At 52.7% G+C, this 22122-nt stretch overlaps 7 protein-coding genes across 7 annotated transcripts; 5 read left to right on the top strand and 2 right to left on the bottom strand.

Moving 5' to 3' along the window:
* Nucleotides 1-599: 599 nt before the first annotated feature.
* Nucleotides 600-1727, top strand: BDP55DRAFT_555969 (uncharacterized protein; the record flags this gene model as incomplete). Its single annotated transcript, XM_060569540.1, has 2 exons — nt 600-734; nt 792-1727. The coding sequence occupies 2 exons, from the start codon at nt 600-602 to the stop codon at nt 1725-1727; spliced, it is 1071 nt and encodes a 356-aa protein (XP_060427621.1).
* A 1365-nt stretch (nt 1728-3092) lies between these two features.
* Nucleotides 3093-3770, top strand: BDP55DRAFT_556247 (oxidoreductase; the record flags this gene model as incomplete). Its single annotated transcript, XM_060569566.1, has 1 exon — nt 3093-3770. One exon carries the CDS (start codon nt 3093-3095, stop codon nt 3768-3770), a length of 678 nt encoding a protein of 225 aa, XP_060427620.1.
* Nucleotides 3771-5207: 1437 nt separating this feature from the next.
* Nucleotides 5208-7593, top strand: BDP55DRAFT_748593 (potassium ion channel Yvc1; the record flags this gene model as incomplete). The annotated part of the gene is made up of 3 exons (XM_060580593.1): nt 5208-5593; nt 5650-6577; nt 6630-7593. 3 exons carry the CDS (start codon nt 5208-5210, stop codon nt 7329-7331), a joined length of 2016 nt encoding a protein of 671 aa, XP_060427618.1. The 3' UTR covers nt 7332-7593.
* On the top strand, nt 7359-7567 carry BDP55DRAFT_669731 (uncharacterized protein; the record flags this gene model as incomplete). Its single annotated transcript, XM_060575321.1, has 2 exons — nt 7359-7470; nt 7502-7567. Coding segments are annotated over 2 exons (153 nt in total), but the record flags the coding sequence as incomplete, so codon positions are not given.
* Nucleotides 7594-9906: 2313 nt separating the features above from the next.
* On the top strand, nt 9907-10672 carry BDP55DRAFT_633888 (Cupredoxin; the record flags this gene model as incomplete). The annotated part of the gene is made up of 2 exons (XM_060572612.1): nt 9907-10358; nt 10417-10672. The coding sequence occupies 2 exons, from the start codon at nt 9907-9909 to the stop codon at nt 10670-10672; spliced, it is 708 nt and encodes a 235-aa protein (XP_060427617.1).
* Nucleotides 10673-17919: 7247 nt separating this feature from the next.
* BDP55DRAFT_219998 (uncharacterized protein) lies at nt 17920-18745 on the bottom strand. Its single transcript, XM_060566069.1, has 2 exons — nt 18313-18745; nt 17920-18234 (listed from the first exon to the last, which is right to left on the bottom strand). Exon 1 carries the CDS (start codon nt 18649-18651, stop codon nt 18322-18324), a length of 330 nt encoding a protein of 109 aa, XP_060427616.1. The 5' UTR covers nt 18652-18745; the 3' UTR covers nt 17920-18234; nt 18313-18321.
* Nucleotides 18746-19966: 1221 nt separating this feature from the next.
* Nucleotides 19967-20860, bottom strand: BDP55DRAFT_669716 (acyl-CoA N-acyltransferase). Its single transcript, XM_060575320.1, has one exon. It carries the CDS (start codon nt 20659-20661, stop codon nt 20023-20025), a length of 639 nt encoding a protein of 212 aa, XP_060427615.1. The 5' UTR covers nt 20662-20860; the 3' UTR covers nt 19967-20022.
* Nucleotides 20861-22122: the final 1262 nt, after the last annotated feature.

Here is a 22122-nt window from a genome sequence, read left to right as displayed (position 1 = left end):
TCTCGTATCCTGGTGGCTTCCCACTATCAAAACGGTTGTAGTACCAAGTGGTAATTGAGAGGGTAAATTTAATTTTGACAATTGTAGAACCTCAAAATTTGGCATGAAAATAGCACAGTAATTATGTTTCACTTACAAATACTTTGCCCTCTATGCGTCTCATTGGCTATTGTCTGCTACAAGTCTCTCATGCGCTGTGATTTTCGTTGAAAGATGACTATTGATACGTCATTGGTTAGAGGCACAGACTATGCGGGAGGCCGTCAACCGCAACTAGCAACAGGAAGGAGACCAGTCGCTACCTCCAACTTATCAGGCTGCGATGACTCCTTAAGGTTTCGTCATATTCCAGACAAAGGTCTGGAATACTCTCGAAAGCACGTGATGGCACATCACAGGCTGCACTCACAACTTCATCAATATTAAATCAAGATCTCCGAATCTCCTTTGCATTCTTCTCCTTACCATCACTACCGCGCCTGCTCAATCAACCAAGCTTGTATCTCAACACCGCTCCAAGAATGGCGGCACGCATCGGAGATGAAATTCAGAACCCCGACTCTCTCGACAGTCACGACAAAACCCCCCAGCCTGTGGTGATGGAAGCTTCAACAGCCGAGCCCCAAGAGTGTCGTGAATCCGACCAAGATTGGGAGAGTCGGGGCAAGCTCATCCATGACTACCTCGAGAAGAACTCCCCACAGTTTGTCAAGGTCCGCGACTTGCGCAAGAAGGTGAGCAGGTGGTTTTTTTTCTGTATTGGAAGAATACTAACTTGTCGCGTTTCGTAGGGATGGGAGAACCCTGCAGGTGATACTTTCTTCCAGAACCAGCGTCGCATTGCCGAAAACCCCGACGAGCGGACTACCATGATTTTCTTCGACATGATGAAGAGAATTGGCCAAGAGATGCAGAAAATTACGAGCGCCCTCAAAGTCAAAACTCCTAGATGGGGCAAGACCCAGATTCTTGACATGGGCATGGCGCCCGGCGGCTTCCTCGCGACGGCTATGAATCTCAACCCAGGTGCTCAGGCGATGGGCTTCAGCCTTCCCGAGTCCGACGGGGGCCACAGGGTCATAATATCGCACAGTCTCGACATCGATCGCAGAGACGTCGACATTACCATGCTCGCTGCGGATATGGGCGTCAAAGACATTCCCGCCGACCATCCCGACTTCGCCAAGTTTCTCCCTCGCCAATTCACGCCCGACCAGCGATTCGATCTCGTCATCTGCGGTGGAACAAAGGTCAACAAGCAAGAGCGTGCCTCCTATCGACACGAACGCGAGCCTCAGCGACTGGGCGCCAGCCAGCTAGCGCTCGGCCTCGAGAGACTTAGACCTGGCGGGACCATGGTTGTTCTCTTCCACAAGATGGAGGCTTGGGGCACCGTGCGTGAGCTCTACAGATTTTCTCAGTTCTCCGAGCTTAAGGCGTTCAAGCCGATGTCCGGTCACAACAAACGCTCCTCATTCTACATGATTGTTACGAGAGTCCAGAGCAAGAGCTCCCTGGCCCTCCAGGCTATTCAACGCTGGAAAGACATTTGGCAAGCTGCCACCTTCGGATCCGAAGAGGATTTTCACGAGACCAGACGCAAGAACTCACCTGACGTTAAGGAGGTACTCGATGAGTTTGGTGATCAGCTTGTGAAAAAGGGCAACAGAGTTTGGCAGATTCAGGCACAGGCTCTCGAGAAGGCTCCCTTCGTTCAGAGCAAGTAAGATAATTAGTGTTGTAGGGTATTTATGGCATTAATTGCTGCCCGCAATTAACAGCGTCGTTTTTGCAATGACATGAAAAAAGGAGTTCACCACCAGTGTAGCTACATCTCTTGATGCTCGTGCTGGGATTCGGACTTGGTTACTCGGAGCCTGTCGTCGAGTAGGCAGTAGGCGTTTTGATTGTTGACCATAAAAACACTCCACCACCCAACCAGTTTGAACTAACCCATCGACCTAGACAGGCGCCTCCTGGCTGGTGACTGGAACTGAGTTGAGGGGTTATATAGGGCCCTCTTGCTAAGGGAAGGAGCGATGGCTTGGGATATCGGTGTTTAGGAGAGTTAGTCAGTCAGTCACAAATGCCTACCCGGCATATATCCTCGGCATCGATCGCAGGTCCATTCAAAAGCACGCCTCATTTGATATGCGCAACGACAACCATGAGTAAAGTGTATTTTGGAGAAGGTAGTTAGATAAGTTTCCAAAGTAATGTATGATTCCTGAAACTCTCACAAGGACTCCTTCCGCAATCGTTATTACCATACATTAGTCACTTTCATATAACACTTTTAGAGAATATTCACATAGTGCAAAGTGAATGATAAGGTGAGAGAAATTAGTAGGAAGCTAGGAGTACATGTAGATATGTAAGGCAGTTGAGTGGTAAAATATTCCATGGCCTATCAGGCCATGTAGTGGCGTAGTCACGTTTCTTAATCGCCAAGAAATTTGACTTAGATCACCACATCACCACATCGACAGCTCCAAGGCTACGTACGTATTGAACATTCGGATAAGCCGGATCCGAACCGGGCGAGTGTTGAACTGTCCTCCAACAGTGCACATCTTAAGGTTGCACGCCAATCGCCCGAGTCAGACTAGAACGTTTCCGTGTAATTCTGATGCTGCCTGATAGAGTTCCCAGAGTCGAATTGGTTGGTCGGACGGTAGATGTGAGTTTGGTTTGCTTACATAAGGCTGAGGTGGAAAGATGAGACCAGGGACCGGGCGTGGCGTCGGAGGTTCAAGATGGCAGAAGCCCGAAACGGCCGAGAGCTTTGGGGGCCGTGGGGGGCCTGGGAACTGGAGGCTGGAGGGGAGCATATGATCCACTTTCTTTCTCATCTCACGTGCATCCCCGTCACATTTACTGCCTTGTCACTTCAGTCGTACCACGCACTCTGTGTGAGGAGGTCTCTGGAAGAAAGATCCTTCACGTCGCTTGACAATCTCAACGCAAGGCCGTATCTGTCACTCGCTACCTCATCTGTTTCCTGGGGACAACTCTAGCCGCCGCACACTTTTCCTTACCTCCCTCCTCGGGTCTTTTCTTTAGCGCGCCGACAACACGGGCAGAGTCAAACCATGTACCAGCCCTACGCAGTTAACGAGGCGCCGCGGGAACGACCAAAGATCCTATGTCTGCACGGCGGCGGCTCCTCAGCAGGCATCTTCCAGATCCAACTCATCAGGCTATCGCGAGTCCTCGAGCCGCGCTTCGAATTCGTCTACCTCGACGGGCCGATCGAGACGGAGGCCGGGCCGGGCGTGCTCCCCGTGTTCGAAGGGTGCGGGCCGTACCGACGATGGGTCAGCGACGATCCCTCCATACCCGCTGAGGAGTTCCAGCAGCAAAAGGACACGGCGATGGAGATGCTCAAGGTGTATGTGCAGCAGACGGGGCCCTATGTGGGCGTGCTAGGATTCTCGCAGGGCGCACGCGCGGCGTCGAGTCTGTTGATTGAGCAGCAGCGGCAGCCATTTGTGCCGTACAACTTCTTTGGCGTGTTTCTGTGCGGAACATATCCACCTTTTGTGCCCGACGATGTGCTGATTCGGTTGCCGACTGTTCATGTTGTGGGCTTGTTTGATCCATGGAAGCCGGCGAGCGAGATGTTGATTGAGCAGTGTTCTGAGCGGAGTACGCGCAAGGTTGTGAGGTATCCGGGGGGGCATCATCTGCCGAACGCGCCGGAGGCTATTCAGAATATTGCGACGATGGTGATTGATTTGTGGAAGGAGACGACGGGGGCGACGGCGTGATGGAGGATGTGAGAGTATGGTCAGCAGCGACAGAGTCGGCTGGATTTACGTCCAAGTCTGGCCAGATGAGGAATAGGCCATACCTCAGCTTTTCACAAGGGGTTGAGGCCGAGGGATTAGACGGCCGGTATGTAGGAGACGTGAAGGTGAGCATCTCTCATGTCGCCCGTCTTATCACGAATTTCCTCATTCATGAGTGAGAGAGATGAAGATGATGGCAACGACGGTGGCAATGGAGAATTAGAGAGAAAGCCAATGTAAGGATAGCAGGCCCGTCGTGGTCAATCAAGTGGCTTGATGAATGGCGTGGAGTCTTGGATGAAGACGATGACGGGGTGAGAGTGAGACATCATCAGCGTTGGGATGGTCTCGTTTGGAGACTATATATGAAACATGAATTCGGCCAAAAACGAATGAAATTGATGAGGTTGGTCACTAGTGCAGTCATACTATCGTGTGCCGTCGTTCACAACAAGCTGACAGTGAAGATTCTCGGCCCTATCCTTCGTTTGAGAGGTTCGCGAAAAGATCGAGTGTGAAGTAATATGCCGCCATAGGTTTTTGAGGCTGTACTAAGGGCTAGGTACCTGAATTGGAACTAGTTAGATGAATTGAGCATGAAATTGGAGACTCAAGTGAAAAAGAAGTGAAAAAAAAAAGGTTCGAGAATGAGACTGGTGGTGTGTGAGTGACGGCGGCAGCATTCAGCTGTTGAAGCGTGGCAGCGCAGCCAAGTTTCCCACGCCAACAATGTGGAGACGACCAAACACGGTCTAGCGTAGATCGGAGCCCCAATGTCCCTGATTATCTCACCCACCACCGCCAAAGGCGGCGAACTGTTAAGAATCCACCAGACACCCCAGTCGTGCACAGGGAATGCCCCGCTGTCGGTCGACGTCACCTGCAGCAGGAAGAGGACAGGCTCCTGTCGGACCTTCTCTCTGGCGCCAACAACAAAAACAGGGAACCCGGCCGCGCGGAGGGGAGACGAGAATGTGACGGCCGCTGCTGCATCTCCTTAGAGCCAGGAGCCGATTCTGGGATTTCTCTCCTGCTTCTTGATTCCTTTGTCTCTTGATCAATCGCCAGCTTCCGGGAAGTTACCTCCCCTGAGCTCCTGTCAATTCGCTCCTCCATCTCGACTATTGCTCCCACGATCCGACCGCCGTTTCCTTCCATCGATCGACCGTCCATTGAAAGGGGAACAGAGCGTCACACCGAAGAGACTCCTGAGAACGAAGCAATCGCGGTCGTCATGGCCAACTTCAACTGGGTGTCCCGCATGCTGGGCTGGGATAGGCACCCACGCCATCACCACGACTTCCACTCGGACTGGATCCGCGATGACCGAAGACGCCGTATGTGCTCCTACTACTCGCTCCCCTCTTCCTGTGGAATGTCTGCGGAAAACCGAGCCGTATCGTTCTCCGGCACGCCATGGAACCCCCTCAATCGGGTTCAACAGCTTACATCTGGGCTTGCTGCTCTGATCTAGTCCTTCCCCAATACCGAAGCGAGCACCTCGAGTCCGCGATCCCCGCTCCCGAAGTCACAAAGATTGCCCTCAAGCTTCGACACCTGATCGAGCTGGCCGTCCCCTGCGAATTGGACGAAATCGAGGTCACAAAAGCGCATAGTAAGATTATCACGACCAAAGTAATCAAAGCTGCCAAGGAAGCGGGCGGCTCGCACTATGGATCGTGTGTTGTCTTCTGCTTGATCGTTTGCAAGAGATGGTTCAAGCACCAGGCCTTGGCTGAGCTCTGGGACGCCGATCTTCACAAAGTGCGCGCCATCGCTTGTGAGGTCATTGCGAAACAGATGTCAGTACCGCGACTATTCAAGACCAGACGCAATGGAGACTGACTACTGTATACAGCATCGAAACCGAAGACGATCTTCAATACTTGATGCACTCCGTTCTCCTCCGTCGTTACTCTGTTGTCGTCGATGGTGAAGCCACACCCCCGGCGAACGCCGTCGAGAAGGCCGTCGATCTTCATGCTGTCAGGGTCATTGGCTCCTCGGGATACCAAAAATGCATTTCCTACTTGTGGAAAGGATGGCTGGTTCAGGACGAAAACGATCCCGCAGTATTCGTCGACTACAAGGACAAGACGAACCCATCCTTCTTCGTCCACATGGACCCCGACCGCATCCGCGCTCCCATGTACCAGAATGCCACCCAGGTGCTCATCTCCCTCGTCTATATTGGTCTCTACACTGCCGTCATCAACTCGGTGAATGCCAAGGGTGTTCTGGATGCGGCTGAGGTGTTGTTGTACATCTTCACCCTCGGCTTTATCTGTGAAGAAATTACAAAGTTCTGGAAGGCCGGCTACCACATCTTGGGCTTCTGGAACGCTTTCAATGGCGTCCTTTACACCTTCATCACTCTGTCCTTGGTTCTTCGCATCATCGGCCTTACCCACGACGAGGGCGAACCCGCACGGAAAATGTACAGCGAACTGAGCTACAACTTCCTGGCCTTCAGTGCACCCATGATTTGGTCCCGCCTGTTGCTTTATCTTGACAGCTTCCGCTTCTTTGGGGCCATGCTCGTCGTCCTGAAGGTCATGATGAAGGAGTCCATTATCTTCTTCGCCCTACTGGCCGTGTTGATCATCGGATTCCTCCAGGCTTTCATCGGTCTCGACTTGGCAGACGACCTGGTGGCTGATGACATAACATTCATCATGTCAGCCATGGCTAATGCCATCATGCAGAGCCCCGACTTTGACGGATTCGACAGGTTCTCGCCTCCGTTTGGTATCATCCTGTACTACTGCTTCACGTTCATTGTCATGGTAAGTCATGGTCCTACGAGAAGTTGGTGTCAGTTGCTAATTTAGGTCGCAGGTTGTGTTGCTCAACATCCTCATTGCGCTGTACAACTCCGCATACGAAGACATCTACGACAACGCCAACGACGAGTATCTCGCGCTATTTGCCCAAAAGACGATGCAGTTCGTTCGTGCCCCCGATGAAAACGTCTACATCCCGCCTTTCAACCTTATAGAGATGATTGTCATTTCCCTCTTCTGGTGGATGGAGAAATCCAAGTTCGAGAAGATGAGCGATGTCATCATGGGAATCCTCTACTCGCCGGTCCTTGTCGTTGCTGCAATCTTCGAGACTCGCTCAGCCGCCGACATTAGGAGCAACCGAGCAAGAGGCGAGGAAGACGACGACACGATCGAGGAGTGGGAGCAAATGATGGACCAGGTCGACTTTGAATCCGATGGATGGAACAAAGTTTGCGTCAGCGCAAAGACCAACTTAGAGCATGATCCTACGATTTATGAGGTTCAGCAGTTGCGAAGCGAGGTTGAAGAGCTCAAGAAAATGTTGGTTGAGATCTCCAAAGCTGTTTCGGCTGGGAATGCCGGTAACGGTCAAGCTTCTACCAACTTGATTGACCTCGGAGAGCCAGCGGAGAGCTCCTCCAGCAAGAAGAAAAACAAGAAGAAGGGCAAGAAGAATAAGAAGGAGAAGAAGGCAGCCGATGATGCCTCAGCAGCGGCGGCAGCAGCTTCCTCCAGCTCGAGCGATGAAGAGTGAAGAGCTTTCATTTAATGATTTTGGCAGTGGTGGGGACCCTGCGCCGTGTGTTTTATTGAATTGACTTTGTACATGTTATGGCTGTCACGTCACGTCACGATGTCACGAACTTGTTTTGTTTCGATATCGGGGTACCAAGGTTACTGGTAGTTGGTAACTTGGGATACGAGTCAGGGAAATATTGGCGTCGGACATCAGTCATGGTTTGTAATAAGGCGTGGCATTCTGTCAAATAAGCCTTGCATAGGGCAGATTCAATTACCAAATTCCATCATTCCAGTGGAAAAGCGCACCGGGACAGGTTAAATTGGATGTGCAATGACAACATCTGGAAGCGATTGATTCTCCGTGACCGGCTCCGGTGCGATGGTTCAGCCGAGGACTTGTGGTACGAAATGAACGAAGCCCCGATTATCGTCACTTGGCGGTCATTTTTACTGCATTTACAGCGAGTACGAGGCACAAACGCAAGCGCTTGGGGGAGTGAGTTGTCCCGGTTGCCGGCTCGGGTGCTAGGCGAGGGTGGCTGTGGTGCAGAAAACTGTGGAGGAAATGGGAGTTTTGTTGACCCGCCTGCAGAGGAACACTAGGGGAACCTTATTTTTGGTGCTTGGGATGGGAATCATGGGATGAGTCTTCTTTTGACCTCCCCAGCTGGGAATAACGGCGTGGGGAATACTGACATAGGTTGGCTCTAAACAGGGGCTTAGGTTTGATCGTTTTCGGGTCAATGGAGATTCGTACGGAGTAGCATGGCGGATTTTGGGAATCATTATCACTTGATGGAAAGAAACGGATACAATTCCAACACTGTTTGCTCTCTTCATCTTTCACTCTACTACAGTAAGTAACCAAGTTGTCTTCTTGAACTCCTAATGGCGAGCCCCTGGACGAGGATCAAGGAGGGGGAGAGTGAAGGGTTGGAACAAGCGGCATCTTCAAGCTCAAGACGTTTTAAACTTTTGCGGCGCCAAAAGAGCGTCAGACGGACCCCGGTCCAATCATCACCCTGGATAGTCACCCCGACAGGGTTGTGCTGCCACCCCGACTCTGGGAATGGAACGCTCGGCACTCGAAGCGAGAAACCCCAAACGTTGTTCTGGGGAGGGCCACTAGGTACTTTGTAATAAGCTAGTCCGTGGCCAGAGGGGACGTCGTAGAATTGGATACAGACTTGGGTGTTGAGGAGAAAGTGAAAGGGGATTAAGCTTGCCGTATCTACCGGTAATCCTTGGACGACAATTCGCCCCTCCATGAGCCCATCCATGATCCCCCTGTTTCTGTTTGGGATGAACGAGGTTTGGCCATTGTTTCTGTTCTGGCTTGGTTGGAGACCCCAACTGGTTGGCTGCTGACTGGCTGACCATTCTCAGACGGAACATGGCTTTAGCGGCTACCTGTGGGGGCTAGAAAAGGTACAATGTTGTTGTGTGTACTTATCCGTAACTGTGTTTCCGTAGGTCTGTCAATAATCTTCCCCTGGCGCTTACACAAGGCCACGACAATTCGAAACCTGATCTGAACATTGGCGCGGGAAGGACGGGACATGCACAGCGGCTGTGTTGGATCCCAGCAGACGGTCATTTAGACTGCAGGCGACAGCAGAGCACGCACTGAGACTTGCTGTCATCCAATCCGTGGCAGGCCTCGTTGGCTTGTCATGCTAAACTTGGAGGCGTCGTTGTCCTCGAGGGCCCTGTCCTCTTGTGCTAATTTGGGTTGATTACGGCCTAGGGCCAACTCTAGTAGACCACGCCGTTGGTGTGCTTTGATAATGTCACTCTCGTCACGCCCAACGAAGACGACCAAAAAAGCTTGGACTCGAAATAGGCTTATTTGCATTCAGACGAGGGACCTCTCTTCTCTCCCTGTGCCTCCCTTGCCCACCCATCTCCCCCGGGATCAACGTGCGTCAGGAAAATGCTTGGCCTACACGCTTGTTCGTGTTTGTTCCCACGCCATTGCCCCTGATCCCTGGCCCTGGGCTCAGGGCTCTGACTGCTGCCACCTCGGATGTCAGATACACCCGGCCGGCTGGGGCGCGGGTTTTGAGATGGAGACCATGCCACCATGGAAACTAACCCATCCGCGAGGCGGAGCTTATTTCTGATTACCTTGGACTACCAAGAGACTACTACTTAGCCGAATTTTGTTTCTTCTGGGCCTTGGTAGGCAAGTTGGGGTGGGGTATCGCGCCCAAGGGTCAATTTGCTTCCGAGACGGACTTGTTGAAGGAGGCCGCCACCACATGGTTTTGGGACCAAGGCTTGAGAGTGATGGGATCAAACGTGGATGGTGCCTGGGAGAGGTGGAGGGGCGTAGGCTTGAAGATGGAGGCTTGGGATGTTCCAAGGGGTGTAAACCGTTTGAGGGTCGTGTTTAGTGTTGTTTCTTGGGCATCTCTAGGTGAAGGCTGCGAGAGGATCTACGTGTATAAGAAGACGTCTTCCCTTCCGTAAAGTTAGGTTCGTACTCTTCATCAAACTAAACAAGTCTTTCAATAATACAGCAACACGCATCAACCAGTCAACTCAACAACACTTATCAACCTCACAACCTCACAACACCATCCAAAATGCATACATCAAGCCTCCTCGCATCTCTCCTCCCCGCCGCAGGAGCCCTGGCCCAATACGGCTACGGCGCCCAAGAATCCTCCACAAACACCGCTTCCGCCGCCGCCGCGTCCTCTTCTTCCACAACCAGCATCGCCGGAGTCCACGTCGTCAAGGTCGGCGACGGCGGCCTCACCTTTGAGCCCAACACCATCACCGCCGCCGTTGGCGAAGTCATCGAGTTCCACTTTTACCCGCGCGCTCACTCCGTCGCTCAGTCCGCCTTTGACTCGCCATGCCAGCCGCTCACCAACGGATCCACGACGGGCTTCTTCAGCGGTCCGGTGCAGGTCGCGTCTGGTGTCGGGTCTGAGGTTTTCACGGTTGAGGTCAAGGATACGAATCCCAAGTGGTTCTATTGTGCTACTGGCCAGCATTGCCAAGGTGGCATGGTTGGTGTTATTAACGCTCCGTACGTTTTCCTCTCCATTTGAAAGTAGGAAGTCGAACTTGCTAACGGTATTCTGAAGTGCCAGCGGTGCAAGAACCATTGAGCAATACGCCCAGGCCGCCGCCGCCGCGCAGTCTAACGTCGCTCCCAGTGCAACCGGCGGCGGCACTCTCGGCTCCGCGGCCACCGGCAGTCCCAGCTCTGCTTCGAGCACTCCCTCCGCCTCATCCTCATCGCAGCCCAGCGCTGGTATCGAGGCCCGTGGCGATGTTCGCTGGGGTCTGCTCAGCTTGGGTATGGCTGCTGCTGGTGTTGTCGGTGGACTTCTTATCTAAGGTCATCTGGTATGGTTTCAAGTATTTTGATTAAACGGGGGAAGACGGGAAAAGGAGTGTGGAAATCATATTTTATACCAATTACGCATCAAGAGGGGTGGGAATGGGAGGTTCAAAAAGCCTGGAGCTTCCTTCCATTGAATGGGATGGATGTTTCGCACATTTTTCGACACACATAGTACCCTACTGCATGTTTACTACCCTGTCAAATTTTTTACAAACAACGGTGTTTTGCTCATATAACGCAAAATACCTTAGATATGAAACCCTGAGTAATGAACATTGCTGGCGCTGATTCAGATTGTGAAAATTAGATGCAAGATCTAGTGGGTTACTAGCCTGTATTTCGGAGCAATACGGTTTAGATTCATGAAGGAAACAATCAATTAATCAAAGGAAAACCGTATCAACCGCGGTCCATGCTACATCTGCTTGCAGTTCGGTTTTAGTTTCACGGAAGCCTCAGTCACACCGATTCCCCTTTCTTCATCAGCCTGCTCGACGCTATCTTGAAGGGGATCGGCTCTGGGCTTTGAAGCAGGCTTCTTTGCAGCGAATTTGGACTAAGTTAGATAAACGATTGTGATTGGAATACCATCTTACATTTCGTCCACCATTTTGATCTCAATTCCCGGGGGCATGCCAGCCTGTAGGCCATCGCCACGCGGTTTCCAGTGTGGGAATACTCGCTCTGGGTATGCCCAAGTGCCATACTGCATGTTAAATCCGCAGGTAACGCTGAACGTGACTTCCGCACCGGACCCAATTTCTACGCGCCCTTCAAAATCCCGGAAATCTCGACTGCGATATGTTTGTGTGTGTGTGTGGAGTCCAATGCCGCTTGGGAGCTGCGTTGTGCACTACAAATCTGCTGGTCTCTGCAATTAAAATCTTGAAGTCACGTCCTGGAACCTGGTTGGGTTCCTCCAACAACCAAGGAGTAAATTGTTTGGAAATGAAATGAAATCCCTTCTCAAGTGGGCGATTATTCGAAAAAGGATCTTTGAGAAATAGCCTGTTCAGGCTTGTTCTGACTGAGATTCCACTGTGAAGTCGGTGAAGTAAAATTCCTAGGAAATCTTGCTCGGACTCGGCATCTTTTGGACAACCTAGGCTAAGGAAAAATGTGCCCCTGCCATAGATAATGCATGTGGTTACGAACTTCGCCACAATATTGCGAGAATAGATTGGTGTCGGCATCACATCAGCCATCTGTAGCACTATCTTCTACGTGATGTCAGTTAATGGGAACACACAAACTACAACACAAGCAACGACAACTTCCCTCTCGCCTAATTTTTCTTGGCATCTGCTGTTAGTGAATGAGTGAGCCTACCACCAAATTACTAACAGCCGAAAACTCTTCACCTCCCCTTGCCGGAGCCCGCATCCGCGATGGCCTCACAGCCGCCGTCGGGCACCGGACTGATGTCGGCCGACCAAGCCGACCCCGAACCAGGCTCCGGGACACCTCCGGAGCCGAACCCCACCTCAAGAGCTAAGCGACGCCGCGACGCCGAGGCACAGCCGACCCGGCCCAGCCTAACGGGAAGCCAGCTTGATGCCACCACCGACGCCCCTACCTCGGCCGAGGGGCCCGCAGCCTCTACCGCATCTGCTCCGAGCGGATCTGCCACAGGGTCCGTCTTGACAGCCCTTGCAGAAGAAGCTAGACAGTACGAGGCACGGAAAGACGTCTTTCTGACCATTGCACGGTCCGTCGACAGCGTTGTCGCCAGCTTTGACGGTTCTAGAAAGCAGATCGCGAAAGAAGCCACTGCCTATGTCATTCAAACCCTCAAGAGACTGATCAATCACGAGACAAGCCCAATAGCGGCCCGGAGTTGGGCGGCTGTCGTCGCACCGATGGCGGGCAACACCACTGCGGCGACCCGGAGCGGCCAGAGCTGCCAGAGCTCTGCCCGCCCGAAGGCCACACTCCCCGCCGAGGATCAGCCGCAGGCGCAGCCGAAGGAGGACCTCCGCATCTTTGCCCGCGTCCCGGAAGAAAGCTTAGCGGCCGCTCGGAAGATCGCACCGTTCGCCGTACGACAGATCGTCTGTAAGGCCGTTGGCCTGGGGCTAGCGGACCTTCCCCACGTCTACCATATCAGCACAGGTTACTCTCTGAAGCCGCGAAACAAGCAAATACAGGAAAGACTACTTGCAAGTAAGGCAAAGCTGGCGGAATGCCTCGGCGCCCACCAGGTCGAGACGCCTATCAAGTGGTACACTTACGTTGTGCCGCGATGCCCAACAAAACTACACAGCATTGGCGGGGACGTCCTGGACCCAGCCACACTCGTTGAAGATGAGGTCTTCGCACAGACAGGACAGAAGCCTGTCCTTGCTCGACCGTCCCGCCTTGGGCCCAACCCAGTCACGAACGAAATATCTTGGCTCATATCATTCACATCAGAGGTCACGCCCTTCAGGCTCTTCAACCAAAGCGGCAGATCTCTGCCCGTCAAGAAACGAAGGACGCTCATCCGACACGACCCCGGCTGCCAGGGCTACCACTCCAACCGGTTCTGCGGACGACGACCGATCTGCAGCAACTGCGGAAGACCTTCCGATTCACACGAAACGGGACCCTGCATGGCCAGGCCCCAATGTGCCAACTGCTGCGGCCCCTTCCAAGCCAGCCACACAGACTGCCCAGCGAGGCCCTCGGCCGTAAACGGCGTCGTCTCCCTTCCCGGTCGAAAGGAGCGGGCTCGGATCCGGAAGGCCGGCCAGAAAGCATCGGACACTCTGTACAAGGCTACTCGATCCGACAGTAGCCAGGAGGCGGCAGGCGTCCCTACCTCCACCAGCCAGAACCAGCAACCCGGCGCCAAGCGCGCGCGCACGAGAACGCCCTCCGCAAGCTCGATCGTTTGCCTCGGTGACGGAAGCACTGACAGCAGCAGCATGGATGAAGACGAGGCGGACGAAGGCGAAGGCGAAGACTCCCCCGACAACACCTCCATCGACCGTCCCGTGCTACCCATGCCAAGCAGGAGCCAACGGGCAGCACAGAAGCCAAACTACAACGTCGCGAATGCCTACACCCACCTCGAACTCGACTCGGAGACGTAAGCCGAGAGCGGCGACCCCACGGATGCTACGCGTTGCGCAGGGCAACGTCGGAAAGATCTCCCCGGCGCACACGGCTTTCCTGCAGCTCTGCTGGGAGGCTCAGATAGATGTGGTCCTCGTCCAGGAACCCTGGACGGGCTGGAAGGACGGAAACGTGCAACTGAACACGCACCCGGGTTTCGACTCTTTCGTCCCGGTCGACTTCTGGGACAGCGAAGGAACCAGACCAAGAGTATTGACCTACACACGCAAAGGGATAGGGATGACGGTGGAGCAGCAGAGGCCTGTCCACACGAGAGACGTACTGTGGCTGGTGGTCGACAAAACGACGACTATCGTCAACGTGTACAGACAACCCCGCGACCCCCACAGCCGCACAACAGGGATACTGCTAGAACTCAAACCCCCGGAGCGAGCTTTGATCGCGGGTGACTTCAACGCGCATCACTACTCTTGGGAGCCCGGGACGAGGAACGGGAACCGGGGAGATGACATCGCAGGCTGGGCAGACGGCCACAATCTCTCTCTTATCAGCGAAGTTGGGGTGGCAACCCAGGATTGCGGACATGTCCTGGACCTGGCTTTCTCTAATATCCCTTTTGCGCACGCGCAGGTCAGCCCACAGCTACACCCGGGAGCTGACCACGAGGCCATCGTGGCCGTCATACCACTACTCAAACGCCCAGTGTCACAGGGAGAGGGCCACCCGCAGCCACGGCCACTGTCAGTGCCCGACTCGGCGCTGCCTCGGCTGAGAGACCTGATCGAAGGGGGGCTAGCTGCGATGCCCAATCTGGGGGATCAACCTACTCCGGAAGACCTGGACGGGCAGGCAAGTCACATCGTCGAGCTCTTCTCCCGAGCCATTGAGGCGGTCGGCAAGAAGAGAGGAAAACATGGTAAAGGCGCGGCTTGGTGGACGGAGGAATGCGCAGAGGCCCACAGAGCATACCGTGCTGCCCGCAACCAACAAGCCTGGGAGACGGAGCAAGATGCGCACCTTTATCTAATGGAGAAACGAAAGGCGTTCCTGAGCACGGTGAGGAAGGCTAAGCGAGCATACTGGGCCGGAAAGATCGATGGAGTCGCTTCAGACCGGGACCTGTACCAGATCATGGGTTGGCGGAAGGCGAGCCTACTGACCAGAGCACCCCCATTGGTTGTGGACAACCAGACGATCGAGGATACTAACGAAAAGGCTCAAGCGCTTCGGGGAGCCCTTCTCGACAGGTTTAGTGCGGAAGATGACGCACCGGGTGACCCGTTTGACGTACCCGTCGTCCCGAGGCGAGCGATTACTTGGCAGGACAATGTTAGCGGAGAAGAAGTGAAGACGGCCACCTTAACAAAGACAACGACCCCTGGTGTGGACGGCATCACAACACGCCTCCTCCAGGCATGCTGGGATGTCATCTCGGAACCGGTCAGGCAGCTATTCCAGTCCTGTATGCGGGCCGGCCACTTTCCTCTGCCCTTCCGCAGAGCTGAGGTGGTCATGATCCAGAAGGCCGGCAGGGATGCCTCCAAGCCCGGGTCCTGGCGGCCGATCGCGCTCCTCTCGTGCCTGGGCAAGGGACTAGAGCGACTGATAGCCAGAAGGATGGCGTCCCTGGCGATTGTCGAGCGCATCATCAGTCCGCAACAGATCGGGGCTCTACAAGGCAGGTCAGCCGTCGATCTGACGACCTGCCTCACCCACGACATCGAGATGGCCCTCCTAAAAGGACTCACGGCGACACTTCTGACTATGGACGTAAAAGGGGCGTTCGACTCCGTCCTTCGGAACCGGCTCGTCATTAGACTGCGTCAGCAGGGATGGCCACATGGCCTGACCAGACTGATCTTTAGCTTCTGCTGCAACCGCACCGCTAGAGTCCGACTGGAAGAAAGCACAACGGAGTACTTCCCGCTGTCATGCGGGCTGCCTCAGGGGTCACCACTATCTCCCATTGCCTTTCTGCTCTACATCGCAGAGATACTTGAAGACGACCCGAACGCGCGATTCGGGTACGCGGACGACATCGCCACTCTGGCCATCAGCCCCTCCCTGGAGAGCAACGTCGCAATACTCAACCGAAGCGCAGCCGGCATTCTCAGATGGGGCTTGGAGAACAAGGTCTCCTTTGACCCGAGCAAGTGCGAGGTCATCCACTTTACTAGGAAGCACGGCCAGCCAGCGGAGCTGCCAGAGGTCCGGGCGGGGGATTTGGTGGTCAAGGCCTCGACGAAACCTGTACGCTGGCTGGGTGTCTGGTTCGACAAGAGACTGTCCTTCCGGCACCATGTCGACGCAAAAGTAGCTGCAGCAAAGAGGGCAGCTCAACATCTGAGACAGCTTACGAACACAAAGAGGGGACTCCCAGCGGCCGCCGTGCGAAAAGCCGTCGTCTCCTGCGTACTGCCGATCGCGCTCTTCGGCGCCGAAACATGGTACGCAGGTATCACGAAGCCGGCTTCGAGACGCCAAGCGGAGACAGACACGAATCCGCCTCTCCAAGGAAGACCCGTCAACACAGGCCAAAAGGGGCTCGTGCAGAAGATCGACAGCGTCATTACAGCGGCAGCAAGGGCCGTTCTGCCTGTCTGGAGGACAACGCCAACCAGTAGCCTCCTCCGAGACGCCGGCTTACCGTCAGCCAAAGTCGCCTTAGAGGGCGTCCGCTTACGGGCCGCAGTCCGACTACAGAGGATTGATCGCCGACACCCGCTAGTCGCGCGGCTCTCCCAGCAGGGACAGCAACAGACGAGACTACAACGGACGGCTGAACTTCTGCCAAGATGCGGAAGACCAGCGTTCCTTCAATCACAGTACCTGCCAAGCTCACAGGATCAGATAGTAGTTCAATGCAAAGAAGAGGCTGCGAAAGCTTTCGAGCGCTGGCTAAAGACAGTACCGGAAAGCCATATGATCGTCTTCTCGGACGGCTCCAGGGCGACGAACGGAGCCGTGGGGTACGGCTTCGTCATCTACCGAGACTCCAAACGCATAGCACAAGGGTGCGGCCGACTCGGACTAGCAGAAGTGTTCGACGCCGAGGTCGAAGGGGCGCGAACCGGCCTCAGAAGGGCTCTGCTCACCAATCGCGGTCATCCAATCCACATATGTATCGACAACACCAGCGTTATACAAGGCATCCGCGGCAAGGCGCCGGACTCGTCACAAGACGCGTTCCTCGAAATCCAAGAAGCGGCCAGGATATTTGATATACGGACGCACTGGTCCCCGGGACACCAGGGCATCGAAGGAAACGAGGCCGCGGACCGGCTGGCCAAAGAAGGAACGACACTGCCGGCGCGGATGGGTCAAATGGCAACACTAGCGGGCATCAAGCGGCTTGCAAGGGAAAAATTACAAAGCCAGCACAGGAGATGGTGGTATAAAGAGCGAAGGCCGCGGTACGCGGACTTGGGGCTTGAGGCAGCTCTGTCCAGCCCTCCTGAACTGGCCTTGCCGCGGGCTACGTTACATCACCTGCTGGCGGCACGATCGGGTCACGGGGACTTCGAGCAATATCACCGACGTTTCAACCACGACGACGCTCTAATGATGTGCTCTTGTGGAGAGGCGAAAGACGTGGACCACCTGGTCTACTGTCGACTAACGCTGGCGAGGAGGCAACGGTGGCCGACCCTCCACTCTCGCAGTATGCCCGAGCCCATAGGCCCTATGGGATCTCTCGAGGCCTACTTCAAGAGATTAATCACCGACCCACGAGGCTTCGAGGCCTTTCTCCGCGTGACGGACTTCTTCCAGAAGATCTGTCTGCGGTAGCAGCATCCACACCTACGTAGATGTGAGTGCGGACTACAAAGAACCTCCCGATTCCAAGGGACGATTTGGGAAAGAATGAAACTGGGGCACCAGCGGGAACCGGGGACAGACAGAACGCGTAGTGGCCACAAGGCATGATTTGGAGGACGATGTAAAGAGACGACGTACTGTAGAGTAGGTAGCCTTGGCTCACGGCCCTCCACGCCATATACCCTTCGGGAGGTCTGCGGTAAGGGCTCTAGCCCGGCCGCCACGGCGTTAAATACAACAACAACAACAACAACAACAACAACACAAGCAACGAAGCCAAGTGAGTGTGTTCGGGTAAAACATCAATAATTATTCCGGTGTATGCGCCGTATCCCATGAACTGCTAGATGGCATTACAATATCTGTCTCTAGAAATTTTCTAATTTGCTCTATTTCCCTGGTATCTGACTACAAACATTCTCGAAATAAACTGGAGACTGTTCTGGTGATGCTATTCAGCAATTGATGGGTTGTGGAATTCATAAGCGTTGGCCTAGGTGTCGTGGTCGAACCCGAAGCTATAGGTCTCTCCATGGCATTGCCACCTCTAGACGTTGAAACTCCTAGGCCTGATCGCAGAACCACGCTCTTTAACAAAACTCCCGTTTGTATTCAGGTTCAGTTCAAATTATACATCTTAAGCTTCATAATGTTATTTTTGAGGCCATTGATGCACCGACTAAACAGTTATTAGAGAGAAGAAGAAAGAAGAAAAAAAGGGACTAGGTTCAACGGAACCTAAAACTTGTGAGCTCACCTTTGGCTTCTAGTTCGCTGTGCACTTGCCGGGAGCATAATACCCGCACCTAATTGCGTAGTTGCCAATCTTATCAGGGATGTCGTAGTTCTTGGTCGAGCTCCTAGCTCCTCGACAAATGCCGCATCTAAAGTTCGGGTTGGTTGCTGAGTTGGAGATATTCGACTCTTTGTCTTCCATTGTACCGCCAATGTCGTTTTTGCAGTACCACTGCGCGTTGGAAGCAGGAAGAGAAGCCATGTAGGGATCCGAGACAGTGGAGTCGTAGAAAAAGGCACAGTCTTTGGCTGCGGTGCCTGCAACCAAAGCGGCCAAAATCAAAGGGACCCAGTTTTTCATGATGGAAACGCTAATGATAGCTTCACGTGTTGGCTATGAGGTAGGCGGCGGGGGGATAGTCAAGAAGAAAATATATGAGCATCGCCAAAATCACAACATCACTGCGTGCTGGGCCATGTCACACTTTAATGCCCAGTCTTCAACAGCCTGTCGTGGCGAGATCTGGTTGCTTTTGTACGCTAATTGGAGATCTTCGTTATCATATCGACTTGGGGAGGATATGATCGTCTGCTCACTATATCTCATAGTGCAATCCCCGGAAAAGGAGAACAATGTCATCTAAAAGAGTTTGTGACTTAGTCATGACGAGTCAGATGTAATCCACCCAGCAGATAAGGCCATAATCAACGAGTATTCATAAACGAGTGTTGAACTGCATTGGACCTGATGCCCCCACTTGCTCGGTCAGACCGACTTTCAGCGGGACTAGCCAGAGGGCAAAACGTTAGTCATTGGGCCTGAAAAGTACGAACAAGTTCATCGCCGCTGGATAAACGAAGAAAATGAAGGAAAATACTTTGAGGTAGAGTCAAACCCTTTCAAGATGGTGTTGATGTGAAGAGTTCGACCGGCAAGCGCGCAAAAGTGGTAATTGGCATTGCAAATTACATGCCAACTAAACTAGGCCATGCGCCCCACCTCAGTGATTGAATCACAAGACATACCCAACTACCTCCTTACCCGACATCTAGATCACTTTATCACTAAGATCTGGAACTTTCCCTTTGAAGAGATAGTGTATCAGAGTTGTCAGTTGGACCAGGTGACACCATTATTATTCATACTTCGTTGATATTATCTATTATCTGAGATATCCAAGACCTAAGACTTTCCCCTGCTTGTGCTAGAACCAAGACTGTTGCAACACCGCAAGTGGAAACACAATGGCGAACTTCAGAGCCCATCTTGAAGATAATACTGGACAGAACCAACATAAGACAGCTATTGCGTGCGGTGGGATTGTAAAGAAGGTGGCTTCCTGACGACGTGTTATTATATTCTGATGGTCAAGGTTCATTGAATGTAGTGAAGCCTAGACTTGGAGGAGACTGAAAGGTCAATATTTCTACCCTCCCACATGTTTCACAATCCTAAGAATGAATTCGATCATTACTGATTTCAGAAGCACTTTTTTCGATCAGTCACAGCTTCAAGCTGCTCTTGAGCTGTTACATCCGACCTAGGAATTCCGGGCCAATCTGCATGACAACAATAATCGACCCTGAGGACCTCCCGAGAGCATCGTCGTAACAGGGGCTTAAGGGCTGCTCCGAAACCCCCAAAGAATAACAATCATAATGAAGTTCAGCGCGAGCGGTAGAATCTTATTTCTGCTGCATTGTTTAGTGCTCCTATTGTGCTAAAGTTTGCTTATCTAGATCCAATGCCTCTCGTAGCCTCCCATTCACTTTCTAGAATTCCATAGCTGATGGTGTCATGCCACTGTCGATTGAACCAATAAGACTCGCGGCTGCGGCCCTCTTCCACGAAACCAAGCTTCTTGTACAGGTGCTGCGCTCGTTCATTGTAGGAGACAGTGCCAAGATGAACCCGATGATAATTTCCATACCGAAAAGCCCAGTCTAGAGCCCAATTGATGACTTCGGCCCCGTAGCCCCTTCCTTGGTACTGCGGTGCTATCGCGATCCCGAGGCCAACTGAGCGATGATGGACCATTGCTGGAGGGATGCCCCCCCAGCCGATTGCTAGGTATCCTATGGGCTTTGACGCGTTTGTCTTCGCTTCGTCAATTTTCTCGTCGTCACCGTCTGCAGGATCCGCCGGTAGGCAGACCATGACAGCGAGGACAGATTTGGCCATTTGCTCGACCATCCACTCGCTGTGCTTGCTGGTCCTCGGCATCAGCGCCATCGGGTTGGAAAGGGCGACGGTGACTGGGTCATTCTCGATTTGGGTGTGCAGGAACTTCTTATCCTCGTCGTTGTTTTCTACGGCTCGAAAAACCAGCCGTTCAGAGCGGTACGCGCCTTCCAGACCATCAGTGACCATAATGGCTAGCGATGTGTGTTCGTGGAGTCGTGAGAAATGTTACTGCGGAATACTTGGGCATGAATGAAATCACTCTGAGCACTCCTCAAGTCTTGTTTGTTTGCGCAATTAAGCGACTATCCGGGTTTTGAAAGTTAGCTGCACACGTTTTCGACCCACGACATTACTTCTATAGGCTTGTATTAGAAGAAGATTTATGTGCATCTAAGAAGAGTCCGAGTGGTCCTATCGCAGGCTACTAAGCTTACGTTCAAGCTGACGTCTTGCCCCGACAAAAGTCCCGTTTATTCATGGGGTGAGCCCTGCTCATTGGCTATCACCCCGCTCAGAAGTGCACAGTGAACGTTTACGTATGACGCTAGGGGCTTATCTCCAGAGATTCTTGCGCGCGCATGGTCTTATGTTGTTCAAACTTACATATATCCAACCAAGTTAATCAAGAATTCATGGAGTCCATCTGCTGTGAGACAGGCAAGCAAACTTCTGTACATCGAACAATGCCATGGAAGTATCCAGCAGAAAGACTTGACACAGTTATTGAACAAACTACAAGTTGCTTTAGGGGTTGCCACTGATCAACAATCAGTGGTACACCCTACATTGCTAAGATTGTGTTGGAGAAAGAGAGCAAACCCACAAATTATGTGACTGAGAGTTTGCAACTGAGTGATATAAGTTCCTAGTGCAAAAAGACTTAGCGCAGTTGATACATGAGTCTTCATTGAAGCTCTACCATGAAAGCCATCATGTCTCCCGATCATTACAGATATTTTCCGCTGTACTAAAATTGTGGCCTCCTTCGAGGTGTTAATCCCAAGTGCATTCATTAATTTGAATCAAGCGATCATTGGCTCTTCTCATACAATGGTTAATAATACTATTCCGTTTCCATATCGTTAAAGCCATTTCCATTGATTTGATTTGGACAGGACTGTTCGTCACTGAGTCGTAGCACGCCGGTTGCAAATGATTGAGGACTAATCGACGGGTTCACTTCTCTCAATGCTCGCTAACACTCGTTCAATTCGTGAGGCTTTTTTAGGGTTGTCAACATTTCACGGCCTTCTAAAGGCAATTGAACCCTGTCATGAGGAAGAGAACTGTAGTGACATGCAATGTGGTTGGCATGTCGAAAGCAACATGAAGCCACTGGGTATGTGTGTGGTTATAGAAGGTAGATGGTAATATCCAATGCTGAAGGCTAGAATATGCAGTTCAATCTTTCAGAATCTTTCCCGCCTTATCTCCTTGATACTTCAAATGCCGGATTTGATGCTTGCATGTTGCCCACTTTGTAGTATCAAGGCTCAAGGACTTCATCTGTACACCGCTCGACTCATTGTACCCTACGGCCGCTGTCGCTGGCATGCATCGATAGCATCCACAACCTAGAATAAATAAACGCATCTCTCACATCATATCTAAATACAGTATCTAAGAAGTGGCGGCAAGTTACTTGTC

Source organism: Colletotrichum godetiae, assembly GCF_030913485.1.
Source record: "Colletotrichum godetiae strain CBS 193.32 chromosome Unknown BDP55scaffold_30, whole genome shotgun sequence".
Taxonomy (NCBI): Eukaryota; Fungi; Ascomycota; class Sordariomycetes; order Glomerellales; family Glomerellaceae; genus Colletotrichum; species Colletotrichum godetiae.
This window is presented reverse-complemented; position numbering and strand designations above follow the sequence as displayed.